Here is a 21,009-nt window from a genome sequence, read left to right as displayed (position 1 = left end):
ATCAGAGCGAGGAGGAGGCGGCGGTCGGGTTACCGAGGCCTCAGCTCACCTGTCCCAGACACAACTGCCCAATCAGCTCGTCGCTGCTTTTCAGGCTCGATCAGCTGATTACCTCAGACAGGCGCGGTAACTCGTGTGTCACCGACATATGCGTTCGCACTCAGCAAACCACTGTGAAGTACGTGCTAGTGGCTTCACCCCAGTGTATGCAGGTCGGCAACGATGACTGCTTATAAGCCTCTGCGCGCGCCTTTTTTAGGGTAACCGTCACCCTTACACGGGGTGTTCAAAAAGTCTCTCCGCAGTGCAGTTTGATTGTTAACAGCGCGTGCTGTATGATTGTTCGCCTGCCTAAGTTACTTCCCTTCAAGTGGACTCTTCTCTACATTCCACTGTTTCGTTTATCTCAGCCAGCGTCAGTAGTATGGTTGGTGTGTGTCGTTACGTGTTGAGGTGAACGTTTAAGTTTAGTTCATTTGTTCGTTTGTTTCGTTTTTACACCGTGAAAATGCTAACCATTGAAGGACGTGTGTTTTTAGTCGAACAAGTATTCAAAAATACACAGTTACAGTACGTCAAACATTTAATTCAGTTTTCCCGGAGACAACATTCCAACATCGCGATACTGTGCGAGATCTGATTTACACATTTCAAAGTACAGGTTCAGCGTTTTGTCTGAGGATAAACTGCTCAATATTTCCGATAAAATGTCCATGACTCCGAACAAGTCAGTAAGAAAGCTCGCCGAGGAAATCGATGTTAGTGTCGGAACGGCCCACACAGCTGCAAGGAAAAAATTTGAACTTTTCCCATACAAAATGAAAGTCGTGCAAAAAATGAAAAATATTGATCATGGCAAGAGACTGCGCTATTGTCAATGGTTCAAAAATTTCGTTCTACAAAATGGAAGAGGTATTCTTAATGAAACGTGTTTCACTGATGAGGCGTTATTTCATTTATCTGAGTACATGAACTCGCAAAATTCTCATATGTGGAGTACTGCAAATCCATTGTGTATTCATGACGAACCACTTCATTCTGAGCCAATAGGAATTTGGGCTGCAATTTCTAGACGTCGGATTGTGGGTCCCATATTTTTCAACGAAACAATAGACGCACAACGATACTGCAGCGATATTCTGTACCCATTCATAGGAGAACTTGTGTTAAGTGAAATACTGAAAGGTTATTTTCAACAAGATGGTGCAACCGCGCATGTCACTGCTTGTTGATGTTTTTCGTGACCGCATAATTTCACAGGGACTTTGGCCTCCACGATCGCCTGACCTAACACCACCTGACTTTTTCTTCTGGGGTGCAGCGAAAGCAACTGTCTATGAAAAACTGTCCAAAATCCATCGATGAATTGGAAACTGCAATATCCACTTTCACTGCTTCCGTTACAGAAGAAATGTGTTTCGAAACATGATTAGGCGAATTTAATTGCGTATTCAACAACAGGAGGGACACTTTCAACATTTAATGTGAAAATGTGTAAGTAAAAATGAATATTCAATAAGTTAATAACTTGTATTTCACTGAGTTTCATTTCGGTATATTCACTGCGGCATACGGCACGCGCGGCTAACAATCATAGAGAGACTTTTTGAACACCTCGTACTTATATTCAGTAATATATACACACTGGTGTCCAAAATTAAAGCAATAAACCGCGATTTTCCCGTTCTGTATCAAGTTCACAATATAATCATACAAACTGTCAACAGATGTTTGTACGATCGTGTTGTGCACGGAAGATGGCATTCCGATCAACGGAAAACCACACCAACGATGACGTCAGGGCGCCTATCAAACGGAGTGGCCCTTAACGAGTAGTCCCACATCCATAATCGCTGTGTACACAATCACAGACGGTGCAGTATGGCACAGAGAAGACACTCCGCGGTGCAGGGCCATAGGAAGAGTGGAAGCAGGACAGTCGCAGAGTCATTTGGCCTGGTGGCTGTGAATTGTTTCTCGGATGTGGCGACAGGTTATAGAGACCGAAACTGTATCCTGAAGACCAGGGCAGGGCCTACCATGTGTGGCATCAGAAAGGCAGGACCGTTATTTGGCCATAAGGGCACGACGTATAAGTACTACCGAGCGCAGTAGCTAGGACACTGGACTCGCATTCGGGAGGACGACAGTTCAATCCCACGTCCGGCCATCCTGTTTTAGGTTTTCCGTGATTTCCCTGAACCGCTCCACGCAAATACCGCGATGGTTCCTTTGAAAGGGCACAGCCGACTTCCTTCCCCGTCCATCCCTAATCCTATGAGACAGATCACCTCGCTGTCTGGTCTCCTCCCATAAACAACCCCAAACTACCCTCTTAGTACTGTACACCAACTGGCATCTGGACCTAGCAGTATCCAATGGACGTGCTGTATGGGGGCAAATGGTGCAGAGAAAGCTTCGAGAGAATGGCCTTCATTGTCGGAGACCTCCCGTATGCGTGCCTCTCATGCGTCTTCAAAGAAGCGAACGTCTAGAGTGGTCGAAATGCCACCTGGACAGCCGGGCAGAGGGCCAGAGATGAGTGCCGATTTGGTGTGGAGGGCGATTCTCGAGGGATTCACATCTGAAGGGAATGTGGAACACGATTTCGACACCCGAATACTGTAGTAAGAGACCGCTATCGAGAGGGATCATTAACGGTGCGCGCAGGGATTGTGTTGACAACTCGAACACCTTTGCATGACACTGTATAGGTGCTTCGGAGAAGTTTAACTGCAGTCAGGTAGCGTGAGGAGGTCTTGGGATCTCACGTATGGTTGTGGCCAGGTACTGTCTGTGATGTCAGTCATACGAACACACCGCCGCCTGAGAGATTAATCCTCCGGATGCGATTCTCTCCATAAACGGTACAGAAGAACGGCTGTGTCAGCCAAAGAGTACACAGCCAGTCGCAGTACTTATGCTCGCTGCTAGGCCACTTCATGTGCAGCAGGACAGTAGTGCAGTCGTGCCAGTCTACAGTTCATAGCCGCGTTCAGTGGTCATCCAGCGCCCACGTTAGTCAGTCATCGTCTGCAGCTCAGTCATTGCTGCCATTAAATCTTTATAGCCCAGTTCCAAGTTAGTCTTCAAATTCACCGGATTCGACATTCAAGCTACCTCATATTTGCTACCTCATGTTGATGGACAACGTTTTGGTGGAATATCGAGAGCCATCACTGTACGCCGAGGCTTCGTAATGGTGGACGATAATTCTCGACCACATAGAGTGCGAATGCTTAAAGTCTTCAGGAGTAGGAACATACTGCACGCATGGTGTGGCCTGCTCGCTCTCCCGATTTGAATCCCATAGAGCATGTCTGGGACACACTAGGAAGACGGGCTGCATCACGTCAACAACGGCCAACCACTCTCCAAGACTGCGAGGTGCTCTGCAGGAGTAATGGGCGTTATTGCCTCAATATGACATGGATGGCATCTTTCACAGTATGCTTCACAGTTGTCAGCCCTCTATTGCTACCAGAGGTGGTTACACCCCACAGTGAGCACTTTAACCACTTGTGGGGATGTATGTGCAAATCTGTAATTGTTTCTACTTCACTATCATCTATCTATTTTGTGGCAAAATAAAAACCATCCTAGCAACATTTCCGTTTGTTGCTTTACTTTTGGACACTAGTGTATGTCACGAAAGAATGCACAAAATTAGGTGATACATACAGGACGTAACAAAAATGTACGGCACAAATTGCAAGGCACATTCCTCATATGTACACTACTGGCCATTAGATTTGCTACACTAAGAAGAAATGCACATGATAAACGGGTATTCATTGGACAAATATATTATCCTAGAACTGACGTGTGATTACATTTTCACGCAATTTGGGAGCATAGATCCTGAGAAATCAGTACCCAGAACAACCATCTCTGGTCGTAATAACCGCCTTGATACGCCTGGCCATTGAGTGATACAGAGCTTGGATGGCGTGTACAGGTACAGCTGCCCATGCAGCTTCAACACGACACCACAGCTCATCAAGACTAGTGACTGGCGTATGGTGAAGAGCCAGTTGCTCGGCCACCATTGACCAGACATTTTCAATTGCTGAGAGATCTGGAAAACGTGCTGGCAAGGGCAGCAGTCGAACATTTTCTGTATCCAGAAAGGCCCGTACAGGACCTGCAACATGCAGATGGTCGTTGTCTTGCAAACTTCCTCACGTGTGCCGGCCGCGGTGGTCTCGCGGTTAAGGCGCTCAGTCCGGAACCGCGCGACTGCTACGGTCGCAGGTTCGAATCCTGTCTCGGGCATCGATGTGTGTGATGTCTTTAGGTTAGTTAGGTTTAAGTAGTTCTAAGTTATAGGGGACTGATGACCAAAGTCCGATAACGCTCAGAGCCATTTGAACCATTTTGAACTTCCCCATCTGTTGACTGAGGGATCGAGACGTGGATGCACGATCCGTTACAGCTATGCGGATAAGATGCCTGTCATCTCGACTGCTAGTGATACGTGGCCGTTGGGATCCAGCACGGCGTTCCGTAGTACCCTGCAGGACCCACCGATTCCATATTCTACTAACAGTTATTGGATATCGACCAACGCGAGCAGCAATGTCGCGATACGATAAACTGCAATCGCGATAGGCTACAATCCGACGTTTATCAAAGTCTGAAACGTGATGGTTCGCATTTCTCCTCCTTACACGAGGCATCACAACAACGTTTCACTAGGCAACACCAGTCAACTGCCGTTTGTGTATGAGAAATAGGTTGGAAACTTTCATCATGTGAGCACGTAGTGGGTGTCGCCACCGGTGCCAACCTTGTGTGAATGCTCTGAAAAGCTAATCATTTGCATATCACATCATCTTCTTCCTGTCGGTTAAATTTAGCGTTTGTAGCATGTCATCTTCGTGGTGTAGCAATTTTAAAGGCCAGTAGTGTACTTTACTATCAACTGTTTATACTATTTTGTGGCAGAATAAAGGCAACATTGCAACATTTCCGTTTGTTGCTTTAATTTTGGACACTAGTGTATGCCACGAAAGAATGCACAAAAATAGGTGATATATGCAGGACCTAATAAAGATGCACAAAAATAGGTGATATATGCAGGACCTAATAAAGATGTACGGCACAAATTGCAAGGCACATTCCTCGTATGTAGACATAAACATGGGTCTGGAAGTGCTTTGTTTCTATTTTAAAACACATTTTCTGCAACTTATTAATCATGCGGAACACACACGAAGAGAATGCACCAGCATACCACACGCAACTCCTTCTCAAAGGAGATGTTCAGTTCCATATACCCTCCGCGGGCATTGGTACACGCATCATCCCACCAGACAGTCATGTGTTCATTATTTAGTTTTGCAGCTACGCTACTTGTACTGACACTAGTGTTGTCGTCAACTGCATGAAGAATTGCTGTCTCCTCTACCGGTGTCTTCCCACGGTCGCGATTAACAAACGCCTCATGTTCCCTAAGTCGTCGATCAATGGCTTAAGACGTTTTGCTGTCGGCGCACCTTCGCCTCGAAATATCTCCCGGTACAATCGCTGAGAGCGAGCACCATTGCCGTCAGTTAATCCGTCAAATGGACATTAGCCGTTTCTGCATCTGTCTTCACTGCCATTGCACGATGGGCCGTCTAGTTTTGTCTCGGCTCGATGGTGATGGTTGTCCCCCAGTCGAGATGCCGTGGAACGGCGTCCGTCGATCACGACCACGCCAATCTATAACTGTTATGAAAACAGACTCCTTGCGCGGTTTGGTTATTTTTCAGATACTCTCTCTCAAAACTGATACCAACGTCTCGATGGAGCAGCACGCCGCAATGTGGGCGCCGCCCTTACTTGTAATCAAAGCAATGGTGTTCGATGTTTATCGATCTTCTCCACTTATAAGTATAGCGACTGCACTAATCGATAACGTGATGACTCCCTTGATCTGAAATGATAACCAAACTTCTTAGGGTGTTCGCGTTAGACTTTTCAGTTCAAGCGAACTTGCTGACTGTAGTTCTTATGCCCGGTTTGAGAATGGGTATTCAAACTTTGAAATTATAATGTCTTGAATCATCATTCGATCACCCAAGCCGATGTCACATCATGATTTTTTGCGAGGGTATTGAGTTGTTAATTATTATTCGGTCGCCAAGGCTTCACTACGTCGCGTACTCAACAACTACACGGCGTAATTACAGAGATAACATACCCTTGAGCAATGGTCAAAATGCGTCGTATTTCGGTGTAAACGTATTGCTGTTTACAGTTCAATTGTCACTAAAACACTTTTCACTTTTATATTATCTGAAGAATCAGTTAATTCCACAAATACACTTTAAATGTCCATTAAATGATGTATGCGACACGAAGAATTAAAGGTGAATTAAAGTTTATTGTTCTTCGTAATTATTTTTCCCTTCACTGAGCACAAACACCGATATTTCATTCAGGGAATTGCGTCTGTCAGCATCAGCAATTCTGACTTTGCGATAGCTTCTGACAACACGGCGCAATTGTAAGTTCTTCGTGATTATCTGTTGCCTACTCAACTCTAATAATTGAGTTTACGTCGGCGATCAGTCTCCTTCTGTGTTATTTTATGTTCGTGACTATTAAGTATTACGAAGGCTAATTCCCATCACAAATCAGCAATCACAGGAGTTATTTTTCTGTGACATACATCAACTATCCCGTTATCTGTCTAAACGGTAAAGATGATTTTACTTCAGTCCGATTTCTAATACTTCCAACAGTAAAACTTTTAAACTTCAGATCGGTTTTAAAACAATCTAGTAGCGCTTACCATGCGTACTACCATTGCAAGATCACAGGAGAGAAGTGAAGTTAACATTTCCATCGCCGAGTTACATTGTAGTCACAGCGAACTTACAGCTCTCCCCTGACGTTTGGCCATAATATAAGCCATCCAGGGGCGCCGCTGTCAATCACGTGATGTCGGCTGTGCTATGATCTCTGATATTGCCAACTTTCTCAACTGAAATTAATCGATTGTCACGCTGTTGCTGCAATGTTGACATCCATATCTTATCCAGCTTAATGCCTTCCTCTTTTCTATTAAAATTATTCCAGTGTTTTGGCAATTTCAATGGCCTCTCTGTACATTCGCGCATAATAATGCGACGTCTTTCCTATGACGGTCGTCTCACTAAACTTTATTTCATGATCACCTTCCTGAAACACATGATCCGCTACAGCCGATTTATCAATATGTCAGAGGCGGCAGTTCCTTTTATGTTCACCCAGACGTGTGTCGCCGCTTCTTTTTGTTGTACCTATATAGACCTTTCCACAACTGCACGGAATTTTATAGACACCTGGTGTAGCTAGAGGATGTCGTTACCTTTTGCGGATCTCAAACATTCTTCTATTTTCGTGGTGGGTCTCAAAACAGTTTCCACATCGTACTTGCTTAATTTTTTTCCAATGCGATCAGTGACCTTACAGATAAATGGTAAGAACACTTTCCCCTCGGGTTGGTGTCGGTCCTCATCCATCCTGGTTGTCAGTCTAGAGCGTAGTGCCCGATGTATCTCTCTGTTGGAATACCCGTTCATCTTGAAGGGCGCTCTGAGGTGTTCAATCTCATCATCTAAGTGACCTAGTCCACATATTTTGTGCGACCTGTCTGTTTTCAGACCCACCACGAAAATAAAAGAATGTTTAAGGTACGCAAAAGATAAACGACACCCTCCTGTTACAACTGCAGCGAAAGCCTTCATTCTATGATCAAAATTATTTTTAAAGGGGAAATTAACGTGTCCATTTGATACAGCGTCTCCAAATTAGTCCAGAGTAATATGCGCGTTATCGATATGTACTGACAGGGACATAGAACAGACAGCGCAGCGACGGCAATGCCTTGGCTTGCGTTGACTGCCACCGCCAAGCCTCCAGCAGCGCTAGTTAGTCGCTGCCGGAGTATTGTCTCCGTGTTTTACCGTCCCTGTTAATACATATCGAAAACACGAATATGGCACTAGACTAATCTGAGAAAGCTCTAACAAATGGTCACACAAAATACCTCTTTAAAAGTCATATTGTTGGTAATGGGAACCGACGCTTTCATCCACACTGGATGTGACATGAAAGACCTGATTAGCAGGATTTGTTTGGGATGACACCAGCTACATATTGAAAAATCTAAGTTGCAGATATCTGCCGAAACAACAGAGAAAAAGCCCCTGACGGCTCATAGGACAGGCAATCTGTATATACACACACCAAAAGAAGTTTTGCATCACCCCGGTTACCAGAACTCCTAAAGACAGACGTTTACTGGATACTGTATCACAGACATAGTCCCTTTGACTGTTAAGAGATGTCACAAACCCGCCCAAAGATGTAAGCGACCATGCATGAGCAGCACCTATTAGATGGAGGGGGTCCGAAAGCCGATCAGTTCCAGTCATTCCACCAGGTAGGAGGTACACGGCTCGTGTTGTCTGTACTTCACCCATGCCTAGACTGTCAATACCGCGATTCTGTCGCGTCCGCATTGTTACTTTGTACCAGGAAAGGCTCTCAACAACAAAAGTGTCCATGCGTCTCGGAGTGAACCACAGCGATGTTGTTCGGACATGGCGGATATACAGAGAGACAGGAAATGTCGGTGATATGCCTCGCTCAGGCCACCCAAGGGCTACTGCTGCAGTACATGACAGATATCTACGGATTATGGCATGGAGGACCCCTAACAGCAACGCCAACCATGCTGAACAATGCTTTTCGTGCAGCCACAGGACGTTGTGTTACGACTCAATCTGTGCGCAATAGGTTGCATCATGCGCAACCTCCATGGCGAAGTCCATCTTTGCAACCACGACACCATGCAGCGCGGTACAGTTGGGCCCAACAACACTGTGAATGGACCGCTCAGGATTGGCATCATGTTCTCTTCACCGATTGAATAGATCAGGAGTTCACTACACTCAGCTGGCGGCTACACGGGTAGCGGAGGCTGTGTGGCGTGGACTGGGCGGTTTTTTTTAGGTTAGAAGGCCTCGGGAAAGTGCGGGATGGGCTGCAGTGTCAAAGGGTGCTTGGCAATTACAGGACGTGCTTGGATCAAGGAACAGTCGGAATTATAGTTGTAAATTGTTGTAGTTGCGCTGGAAAAGTCCCTGAGCTTCAAGCGCTAATAGAAAGCACAGAAGCTGATATCGTTATAGGTACAGAAAGCTGGCTAAAGCCTGAAATAAGTTCTGCAGAAATTTTTACGAAGTCTCAGACGGTGTTCAGGAAAGATAGATTAGGCAGAATTGGTGGTGGAGTGTTTGTGTCTGTCAGTAGTGGTTTATCTTGTAGTGAAGTCGAAGTAGATACTCTGTGCGAATTGGTATGGGTGGAGGTTATACTTAACAGCCGAATTAAGTTAATAATTGGCTCCTTCTACCGACCCCCAGACTCCGATGATACAGCTGCGGAACAGTTCAGAGAAAGTTTGAGTCTCGTAACAAATAAATACCCCACTCATACGGTTATAGTTGGTGGGGACTTCAACCTACCCTCGGTATGTTGGCAAAAATACTTGTTCAAAACCGGTGGTAGGCAGAAAACATCTTCCGAGATTGTCCTAAATGCTTTCTCCGAAAATTATTTCGAGCAGTTAGTCCACGAACCCACGCGAATTGTAAATGGTTGCGGAAACACACTTGACCTCTTGGCCACAAACAATCCAGAGCTGATAGAGAGCATCATGACTGATACAGGGATTAGTGATCACAAGGTCATTGTAGCTAGGCTCAATACCATATCTACCAAATCCATCAGAAACAAACGCAAAATAATTTTATTTAAAAAAGCGGATAAAGTGCCACTAGAAGCCTTCCTAAAAGACAACTTCCATTCCTTCCGAACTGACTATGCGAATGTAGACGAGATGTGGCTCAAATTCAAAGATATAGTAGCAATAGCAATTGAGATATTCATACCTCATAAATGGGTAAGAGATGGAACGGATCCCCCGTGGTACACAAAAAGGTCCGAACGCTGTTGCAGAGGCAACGGAAAAAGCATGCGGAGTTCAGAAGAACGCGAAATCCCGAAGATGGGCTAAAATTTACAGACGCGCGAAATTTGGCACGTACTTCGATGCGAGATGCCTTTAATAGGTTCCACAACGAAACATTGTCTCGCAATTTGGTAGAAAATCCGAAGAAATTCTGGTCGTATGTAAAGTACACAAGCGGCAAGACGCAGTCAATACCTTCGCTGCGCAGTGCCGATGGTACTGTTATCGACGACTGTGCCGCTAAAGCGGAGTTATTGAACGCAGTTTTCCGAAATTCCTTCACCAGGGAAGACGAATGGAATATTCCAGAATTTGAAACACGAACATCTGCTAGCATGAGTTTCTTAGAAGTAGATACCTTAGGGGTTGCGAAGCAACTCAAATAGCTTGATACGGGCAAGTCTACAGGTCCAGATTGTATACCGATTAGGTTCCTTTCAGATTACGCTGATACTATAGCTCCCTACTTAGCACTCATATACAACCGCTCGCTCACCGATAGATCTGTACCCACAGACTGCAAAATTGCGCAGGTCGCACCAGTGTTCAAGAAGGGTAGCAGGAGTAATCCATTTAACTACAGACCTATATCATTGACGTCGGTTTGCAGTAGGGTTTTGGAGCATATACTGTATTCAAACATTATGAATCACCTCGAAGGGAACGATCTATTGACACGTAATCAGCATGGCTTCAGAAAACATCGCTCTTGTGCAACGCAGCTAGCTCTTTATTCGCACGAAGTAATGGCCGCTATCGACAGGGGATCTCAAGTTGATTCCGTATTTCTAGATTTCCGGAAAGCTTTTGACACCGTTCCTCACAAGCGACTTCTTATCAAGCTGCGGAGCTATGGGGTATCGTCTCAGTTGTGCGACTGGATTCGTGATTTCCTGTCAGGAAGGTCGCAGTTCGTAGTAATAGACGGCAAATCATCGAGTAAAACTGAAGTGATATCAGGTGTTCCCCAGGGAAGCGTCCTGAGACCTCTACTGTTCCTGATCTATATAAATGACCTGGGTGACAATCTGAGCAGTTCTCTTAGACTGTTCGCAGATGATGCTGTAATTTACCGTCTAGTAAGGTCATCCGAAGACCAGTATCAGCTGCAAAGCGATTTAGAAAAGATTTCTGTATGGTGTGTCAGGTGGCAGTTAGCGCTAAATAACGAAAAGTGTGAGATTATCCACATGAGTTCCAAAAGAAGTCCGTTGGAATTCGATTACTCGATAAATAGTACAATTCTGAAGGCTGTCAATTCAACTAAGTACCTGGGTGTTAAAATTACGAACAACTTCAGTTGGAAGGACCACATAGATAATATTGTCGGGAAGGCGAGCCAAAGGTTGCGTTTCATTGGCAGGACACTTAGAAGATGTAACAAGTCCACTAAAGAGACAGCTTACACTACACTCGTTCGTCCTCTGTTAGAATATTGCTGCGCGGTGTGGGATCCTTACCAGGTGGGATTGACGGAGGACATCGAAAGGGTGCAAAAGAGGGCAGCTCGTTTTGTATTATCACGTTATAGGGGAGAGAGTGTGGCAGATATGATACACGAGTTGGGATGGAAGTCATTAAAGCAAAGACGCTTTTCGTCGCGGCGAGACCTTTTTACGAAATGTCAGTCACCAACTTTCTCTTCCGAATGCGAAAATATTTTGTTGAGCCCAACATACATAGGTAGGAATGATCATCAAAATAAAATAAGAGAAATCAGAGCTCGAACAGAAAGGTTTAGGTGTTCGTTTTCCCCACGCGCTGTTCGGGAGTGGAATGGTAGGGAGATAGTATGATTGTGGTTCGATGAACCCTCTGCCAAGCACTTAAATGTGAATTGCAGAGTAGTCATGTAGATGTAGATGTAGATGTAGATGTAGACTGTCGCATATGCTTCAATCAGACAATCGTCGGAGAGGTTTTTGGAGGCCACCGCTTAGGCTGAACGCCTTAGACACACTGTCCAGCGAGTGCAGAAAGGGGCAGGTTCCCTGGGGCCGACGTACGCCACTGGTGGTCATGAAAGGCGCCGTAACGACTGTACGATACGTGAATGCCATCCTCCGACTGATAGTGCAATCATATCGGCAGCATATTGGAGAGGCATTCGTCTTCATGGATGACAATTCGCGCCCCCATCGGCACATCTTGTGAATGGTTTCCTTCAGAATAACGACATCGCTCGGGTAGAGTGGCCGGCGTGTTCTCCAGATATAAATCTTATCGAACATGTCTGGGATGGATTGAAAAGGGCTGTTCATGACGACGTGACCCATCAATCACTCTGAGGGATCTACGACGAATCGCCGTTGAGGAGTTGTAAAATCTGGACCAACAGTGCCTTGATGAACTCGTGGATAGTATGCCACGACGAATAGAGGCATCCATCAATGCAAGAGGACATGCTACTGGGTATTAGAGGTACCGGTGTGTACAGCTATCTGGACCACCACCTCTGAAGGTCTCGCTGAGTACTGGTACAACATACAATGTGCGATTTTCACGGGCAATAAAATGGCGGAAATGATGTTTATGTTGGTCTCTACTCCAATTGTCTGTACAGGTTCCGGAAATCTCGGAACCGTGTTGATGCAAAACATATTTTGATATATGTAGATCCACCCAGGATTCGTACGGGCAGCACTAAGTTTCTACGGCCTGGCTAATTGCTTATAATATGTAGTGATGTATACAAACATTCCTCTAGAATCAACCTGTTAGTGAAAACCGTATCAACATCCCTACATTAGTTCCAGAGATTAGCCATAACATACAGTGAAAAAAAGGCGGCGGGGGCTTTTATAATATTTGTTGAAGGTACAAATAAACGCGCTAGGTGCCTATGTGACACGAATCTTACAATGGAGAGAGAGGGGAGGTATCAAACATTGTGGCGCTCACTCATACCTGAGTTGTCACACTGCTGGAAAGCTGACCAACCTAGGTCTCTCTGGAAACATGACAACTCATGTTACTTAGGCGATGAAGAATACAATTTCCTTAAACATAGAGGATAATGAATGTAATTTCAGCGAACCAGCACGTGCGTTATAAAACATTGTGGTTGAGAGCAGTCTGGGAGTAAATGGTCTTGTAGATACGTAACCTAGCTCATGTCTGAACAAACATCTGTTGCAGGTCTTTAGAAATCAAGAATCAGTCCGTGAACTCTAATAGCGCGTTAGTCCTCAAGCACAGACGTCGAACTATGCACAACAAATAACCTGAAATTTTTTGTGTCAGAATTGCATATCACCGAGAATATTTAGCTTGAGTTGGTTTCGAAGTGGGGTATTCGCGGCTCTCAGCCAAACCGCTTGAAGCAGCTTTTACGACCACATTACGAAAACGTTAATGTACTAGGATATACTTCAGTCACAGTTAATCTGAGATACCCGTATGGTCTAACTGTGTCCAAATTTGACGCATTAATCTTGCAGTCAAAGATTATTATAGTAGAGCCAAAGATCTGCAAATCTGCAACGTCAACATAAATGGTTTCTAAACTACTTAAATTTATGGACATCAGAATGTAACAAATGTCGATCACCAACAAACGATGTATTCTATTACGAAGTTGTACGGCGTGCGAATCGCAATCAGAAAACCGAGGAAGTTAATGACTGTAGTCGGTACACTGAAATAATTTCTTGCGAGAGCTGGAAGCAGGTTGAGAGCTCTTCGGATGATCTGCCACAGTGAAGTTTCAAATCACATTCTTTTCTCTCTACTAGATTTCATGACTACGTGCTGCATTTAACAAGGTAACTCTTAGATTAAACATCATAATGAAACTCCGTTTCCGATCACTAGTTTAAGTGGTATACAAAAATTTGTAAAGCCAGGTCATTCCTATTCAAAACCAGTGAAGTTTCAGCTTCGCTAAGTTGAGAGAATTAAAATTACGTAACTGAACTGTGTATGGTTCGAGTACAAATTTGGATGATATACGCAAGATGCTGATCATAGTTCTGAAATACTTAGCAGTCATCATTTGCTTTGAATCTCAAATGACGTACCGTATTGTATCGCATTTCGTACACAAGAGCTCATGATTTTTATCAACGCAACTACTTTCTTGTCCATGTGTAATGATAATCAAAAAGTAACTTTCAATTCATTGCAAAAAGAACCCAGAGATGATAACTGCGGTGTTTATTGTGCGTGAAAGGACAAAAAAAAGGCTCTCAGCACTATGGGACTTAACTTATGAGGTCATCAGTCCCCTAGAACTTAGAACTACCTAAACCTAACTAACCTAAGGACATCACACACATTCATGCCCGAGGCAGGATTCGAACCTGCGACCGTAGCGGTCGCGCGGTTTCAGAATGGAGCGCCTAGAACCGTTCGGCCACACTGGTCGGTGTGAAAGGACATACATTCCATAACTTTCCTCCTTTTAAACACGTCTTCTGGCCTCCATAGTAGAGAGATTAATTGTAGTGTGAGGCAAGATGTATACAGCACAGTAAAAGTTTGATGACAACGATTTATTGCGTGGGATTGTACGTGGAATAGCCAGAAAGGGATACGGAGGTCCCATCGTCGTGATATGTAAAAACCTACATAATCTCATTGCATCATTTTCTCAGCCACATTGAACGCACATCTCAGTCTACATTATTATGATTGTCATATATTTTGTACTTTTTTAAAACTGGCATCGTCCTGTGATTGCAAATAGAAGAGTTCTGTACTCACCGGTAAGGCTAGGTTGTTTCATTGCAGATTAAAATCTTTTACATTTTTATGGTGATGATTTTAGTAATGTACAGGAAACTGGCGAATGTTTTCACCAGACACCAGCTTGTAATGAAGGAAATCAACTAGCTGCCTTAAGAAGCTGATACAGCACAGTGGGCCTGTTACAGATACAAAACGAAGCTACGGAACAGAGCAGAGCAGAAGTTTGTCTTGGATTCGTGCAGTTCGACATAACTTCTGGCTAGACATCGACTAAATCTGTACCAACAGTTCTTACGAGCGAGGTTTGAGTTGGAGTTCTGTTACTGCACTATGTACGTCAAAGTGCAGATACCTTTAGACTCAGTCAGGGTGTCTAGAATCTCAAAGTTCACTCACCTCCACTGCAGCTAGACTACAAGAAAACGTAATAGTGAATGCTGAAAATCATTTAAAATACGACTAAAATAATACCTTGCGAATGTAAATTTTCCAAAATAAAGTCAAACAAGTTAATAATCAAGTGATGTAACGGTTGAAGAGAATAACTGGATGGACAGAAAAATAAATAAACGGAATAAAAATGACCTGAATTGCTTTTGATGAGATAAGTAGCGTTTTAAGATAAGTTTCTGATTTGTTATAAAAGGAAAGTTTACAGACAGTCAAAATTACCAGTTATGCCTTTTTGTAGCGAAGCGTAGACGACTAATGCAAAATCCTTTCTGATTTAGTATTAGTCATATACACCTCCCTGCAAAAAGGCACAACTGCTAACAATAACTGACTGTAAACTTTCCTTTTGAAACACAGGAGAAACTTATCTCGTATTAGTTATCTACGTCTCGCTACAAAAAGACACAACTGGTAACAATGACTGTTGTGAATGATGCATGTTGGGAGTTACTTGGACACATGCGTGAACAAAATGATTAAGGAACAGACTGATGTGGAAGACGTAATTATGAGTGCAATGAAATCGAAACTAAGGTAGGTGGGAAAAGCAGGCAGAGGAGTGGCGGTTAGGTGGACTGTGATGCAGAAGATAAAAAGTTCGAAAACAGTACATATTGGCGGATGAATAGATAGCGTTAGGAAACAAGTAAACACGTCGTGGATGAATATCCCTAAAGACAGCAATACCTGCAAAAGTCTGGAAGACCCTTTATCGAGGAGTAGTTGTTAAATGGTGATGATAATGACGAATATTATATGTAGTAGCGACAACAGATTTTCTTATTCTTCATTTGTGCCATTTCATATACCTGTACCCATTAGTACCACTACACACAACACACACGGTAATTAGACGTTTTAAACGCATGATCTTGGCCGTGGCCTCTCATCCACCTTGCAAGAATCCTCCACTTGCACTAAAGCTCCGGAAGTGTCTTCGTTTAGACAGTGAGTCCGTAGAGGATGGTATAAGAAGCGTACAGTATAACTTGGCGTGGTTTTACATCCGAGTTTGGCAGAGATTAAGACAATGTGTCCTTACACTATCTAAGTGAGTCGTCGTGTAAGATTCTTCCTACCTGTTTTGCGGAGAAGCACTCCAAGTTTAACGCTTAAGTAGTCGCGCGGGTGAAATGTGTCACACAGCGATTTTCTTGTTGTCATGTTGTCGCCCGTACGGCTTTTCAACAGGCGTGAATTTGTATGCCTTCGAGTCCCACTTTCATGGGGAGTATTTCACATTGTTGTTTGAAAGTGGCTATTGTTAGGAAGTTTAAAAAAAATTAATCGACATTTTATGGTCTGGTTGACAGTTGTCATCCATGCGAGCACTGGTGCTACCATTCCGTTTCTATTTCGATAGGTAAGTTATTTCGTTTTTAGGTATCAATTCAATATAAACGAACAACTCTTCTAACCAATATTATATGGAAACTTATCAAGCTCTATACAGAATAGAGATGTTAAGCACGACAGTTACGTAAGGAGATTATGAGGAGTGGACTTCCACGCAGGAGACAGTAAACAGGCCGCAAGAGAGAAAACGGAAAAGTAGGAAGGTTTTTCAAGTGTGGTAGAGCACGGGGCGTACCAGCCAGGAAGTTCTGTGTTAGGCACGGTAAGTAGACATGCTCTTATCATTTCAAGGAAGTTTTTGCCAATGGTTTCTACAGTGCCTACAGAAATAACATAAGTGTCAAAAAGTAATTGTGAAAATATTGGAATAACTGCTCCTCATATAAAGGTATTGCAGCGTATGGTTCCCAAACTATTCTTATTATTCATTTTTAGTGCAGAGTAAGTTAACTTTCATTTGTTTTTTTAGAGTTAAGTGACGATACTATAACACATATAGCGCGTACACTGTTACGTTGAGTAATAAACCGAATTCGACATCATTATTGATGTGTACATCTTGTTTTGTTTCACAGTTGTTAAAATAACATTCAAAACAATGATGCGTGAGAAGTGACACGCATGCGATCAATAACGGGGCAGAAATTCACGCCACTACTGCAAGGTTAAGTCGCTCGTAAAAACAATATCAGCGCCCTCAAGTTCTCTGTAAAGTTCAGTTCTACTTTCTGTAATTCTAAGGGACGAAACGGGACTATATTATTCGGAATAACGTTCAAAAAGGATGCCACTATGATGTACTTGTTTACTAAACAGCACACACTGATATTCTCGACAGGATTAATAATGATAGACTGAAAACTAACAGTTTCCTGAGAGAATGGTATTGTAACGGAACTTTATCAGAAAGCATCAATCGGCGACTGGCTACTGTGGCGCGCAGTCTCTACCTTGTACTTACACTCGTGGTATTTCGTAGCCGTTCGCACATTTTCGGTAGCTTAAACATTTGTTTATTACGATGATCGATTTATGGCGTTTTAATATTGTTGTAAGAATATAATTATGAGATGTAGACTTCTCCGAATATCTATATTGGAAAAAAGGGACTTTTGCTAGCAGATTACCTGCTTCACGCCAGAATAACCGTGCTTTCCCCTACATAACTCGCTGCTGACGTAATGGGCGTTCTCGTATCGAGCCACAGCGCCTGTCACAACCGTCCACTGGCAACGTCATATGGTCCATCGGCTCTTTCAGCCAGCGTGTGAACTGAAACATTACTCCCGACCCTGTGCGTACTACAATACAGCTTTATTCGATAAATGCTACATGTTAATCTGCAGATGCGATACAAAATTGTAAAAATGGAAAATAAGGAAATAAAAAAAATTATGGTTCAAATGGCTCTGAGCACTACGGGACTCAACTGCTGTGGTCATCAGTCACCTAGAACTTAGAACTACTTAAACCTAACTAACCTAAGGACATCACACACATCCATGCCCGAGGCAGGATTCGAACCTGCGACCGTAGCAGTCGCACGTTTCCGGACTGCGCACCTAGAACCGCGAGACCACCGCGGCCGGCAAGGAAATAAAATCCTACTGGAATAGCATGGGTGTTTTACAACTTTCCGATGTAGCTATGCTGTCCCCATATGTCGGCGGTGAAGTGTCATTATGGGTAGAAAACTCGTACTTGCTTGCGTCATTCCTAAAAACCTCAGCAGTCATTAGACATCGTGAGAGAGCAGAATGGGGCGCTCTCCGGAACTCACGGACTTCGAATGTGGTCGGGTCACTTGTGTGTGTGAAATTTCCACACTGCTAAGCATCCCTAGGGCCACTGTTTCCGATGTGATAGTGAAGTGGAAACGTGAAGGGACATGTATAGCACAAAAGAGTGCAGGCGAACCTCGTCTGTTGACTGACAGAGACCTCCGACAGCTGAAGAGGGTCGTAATGTGTAACAGGCAGACATTTATCCAGACCACCACACGGGAATTCCAAACTGCTTCAGGATCTACGTACTATGACAGGCGGGAGGTGAGAAAACTTTGATCTCATGTTCGAGCGGCTGCTCATAAGCCACACATCACGCCGGTAAATGCCAAACGACGCTTCGCGTAAACACTGGACGATTGAACAGTAGCAAAAAGTTGTGTGGAGTGACGAATCGCAGTACACAATTTGGGTATTCGATGGGAGGGTGTGGGTTGGCGAATGCTCGATGAACGTCATCTGGCAGCGTGTGTAGTGTTAACAGTAAAATTCGGAGGCGGTGGTGTTATGGTGTGGACGTATTTTTCGTGGAGTGGGCTTGCACCCCTTGTTGGTTTGCGTGGTACTACCACAGCACAGGCCTACCTTGGTGTTCTAAGCTCCCTCTTGCTTCCCACTGTTGACGAGCAATTCGGGGATGGCGATTCCATCTTTGAACACGATCGAGAACCTGTTCGTAATGCATGGCCTGTGGCGGGGTGGTTACACGACAGTAACATCCCTGTAATGGACTGGCCTGCACAGAGTCCTGACCTGAATCCTATAGAACACCTTTGGTGTGTAATTACAATGAAATGAACACCCTTACCTGCTTACAGGCGGTGGCATACGTCGACGGGGACAGATGAAAATGTGTGCCCCGACCGGGACTCGAAACCGGGATCTCCTGCTTACATGGCAGACGCTCTATACATCTGAGCCAACGAGGACACAGAGGATAGCTCGACTGCAGGGATTTATCTCTGGCACGCCTCCCGCACGAAACCCACATTCTCAACGTATTGTCCCGCAGTACATTCGTTGTGCCCCCGCACATTATACTCATTACTCGCGGCGCGTTGCCGACTCCCGTAAGAGCTCGGCCACTGTTTGTGCATTCGCAGAGAAGAAGAAGATGATCAAGTGGCCGGTGAGCCTTAACTATATATATACTAAGATGGTATCTGTTGCCGGCCGTGGTGGTCTCGCGGTTCTAGGCGCGCAGTCCGGAACCGTGCGACTGCTATGGTCGCAGGTTCGAATCCTGCCTCGGGCATGGATGTGTGTGATGTCCTTAGGTTAGTTAGGTTTAAGTAGTTCTAAGTTGTAGTGGACTGATGACCACAGCAGTTGAGTCCCATAGTACTCAGAGCCATTTTTTTGGTATCTGTTCTTTCGAACCTGTCGAAAAGAACAGATACCATCTTAGTATATATACCTTTGGTATGTTTTTGAACGGCGACTTCGTGCCAGGCACAACCGACCGACATCAATACCTCTCCTCAGTGCAGCAATCTGTGAAGAATGGGCTGCTATTCCCCAAGAAACCTTCCAGCACCTGATCGAACGTATGCCTGCAGGAATGGAAGCTGTCAGCAAGGGTAAGGCTGGGCAAACACCGTACTGAATTCCAGCATTACCGACGGAGGGCGCCACGAACTTGTAAGTCATTATGAGCCAGGTGTCCGGGTACTTTTGATCAGATAGTGTATATGGAAGGCAGCTATATTCCTGTTGTGGCTGACCATAGCAACAACACATTCCTGATGCACACAAACAAACACAAACACACACACACACACACACACACACACGCACAGTGGCAGATGTACTCATTAACTTACGTTTCGGACGCCGTGTCGCACTTGCATCTCTAGTGGAAACCCTCCCCTGTCGATGCACGAAGCAGCAACAAAGCAATGAAGTCCGCTGTCCACTACCAGGCGGTGTCTTCGTGTGTGGGTGCCTACCTGGGAGTCCAGCAGGAAGGCTGCGCGGCGCCCGGACGGACGCGGCTTCGCCATGGCTGGAGTGTACTGCGCCGACTGGCAGACTGCCGTTGCTGCCCTAGCCCGCTGCTCTAGGGCTTCGACGAGGCCGCACAAGCGTGCCGCAGCCTTCACGGCGTACGCCCGCGCTCTCCTCGGGCCTGCTTTACACCGGGGCGAATGGGAGCGCAGGCAGGCGAACGAGCATTCAACCCACAGCAGACAAGTCGCCGCTGTTCACTATCATTCGCTTGCACCTCAGAAAAACCGTCTTATCAGAGGAAACGGAAGAGAATACCAGATAGTCTGTGCCCAATAATGGACAAACAGGATACATCTCTACACAGTTGGAGCCACGTCGCTGAAGTTTGATATTCAGAGACGATTACTTTGCGTGACAAGCGCACTAAAATGATGTGGAAAAAGCCATGTAATGGTGACATGCACATATACACCACTGGCCATTATAATTGCTACACCACGAAGATGACGTGCTACAGACGCGAAAATTAACCGACAGGAAGAAGATGTTGTTATATGCAACTGATTAGCTTTTCATTCACACAAGGCTGGCGCCGGTGGCGACACCTACAACGTGCTGACATGAGGAAAGTTCCCAACCGATTTCTCATACACAAACAGCAGTTGACCGGCGTTGCCTGGTGAAACGTTGTTGTGATGCCTCGTGTATGGTGGAGAAATGCGTACCATAAAGCTTCGGACTTTGATAAAGGTCGGATTGCAGCCTATC

General features: G+C 44.7%; 1 protein-coding gene across 2 annotated transcripts in view; it reads right to left on the bottom strand.

The window, feature by feature from the left end:
• The window catches only part of LOC126354403 (protein scarlet-like), a 188,627-nt gene extending 168,305 nt beyond the window's left edge, over positions 1–20,322 (bottom strand). The window contains exon 1 of one of the 2 annotated variants that reach the window (XR_007565320.1): positions 20,241–20,322. Coding sequence is in view for 1 of the 2 variants with exons in the window: in XM_050004014.1 (XP_049859971.1) it covers positions 20,241–20,294 (54 nt within the window). In the remaining variant the exon portion in view is untranslated. The remainder of the gene's footprint in view (positions 1–20,240) is intronic. The other variant, XM_050004014.1, reaches the window with a different exon arrangement.
• Positions 20,323–21,009: the final 687 nt, after the last annotated feature.

Source organism: Schistocerca gregaria, chromosome 3 (assembly GCF_023897955.1).
Source record: "Schistocerca gregaria isolate iqSchGreg1 chromosome 3, iqSchGreg1.2, whole genome shotgun sequence".
Taxonomy (NCBI): domain Eukaryota; kingdom Metazoa; phylum Arthropoda; class Insecta; order Orthoptera; family Acrididae; genus Schistocerca; species Schistocerca gregaria.
Note: the sequence above shows the minus strand (reverse complement) of the source record. Positions and strands in the feature narration are given on the sequence as shown.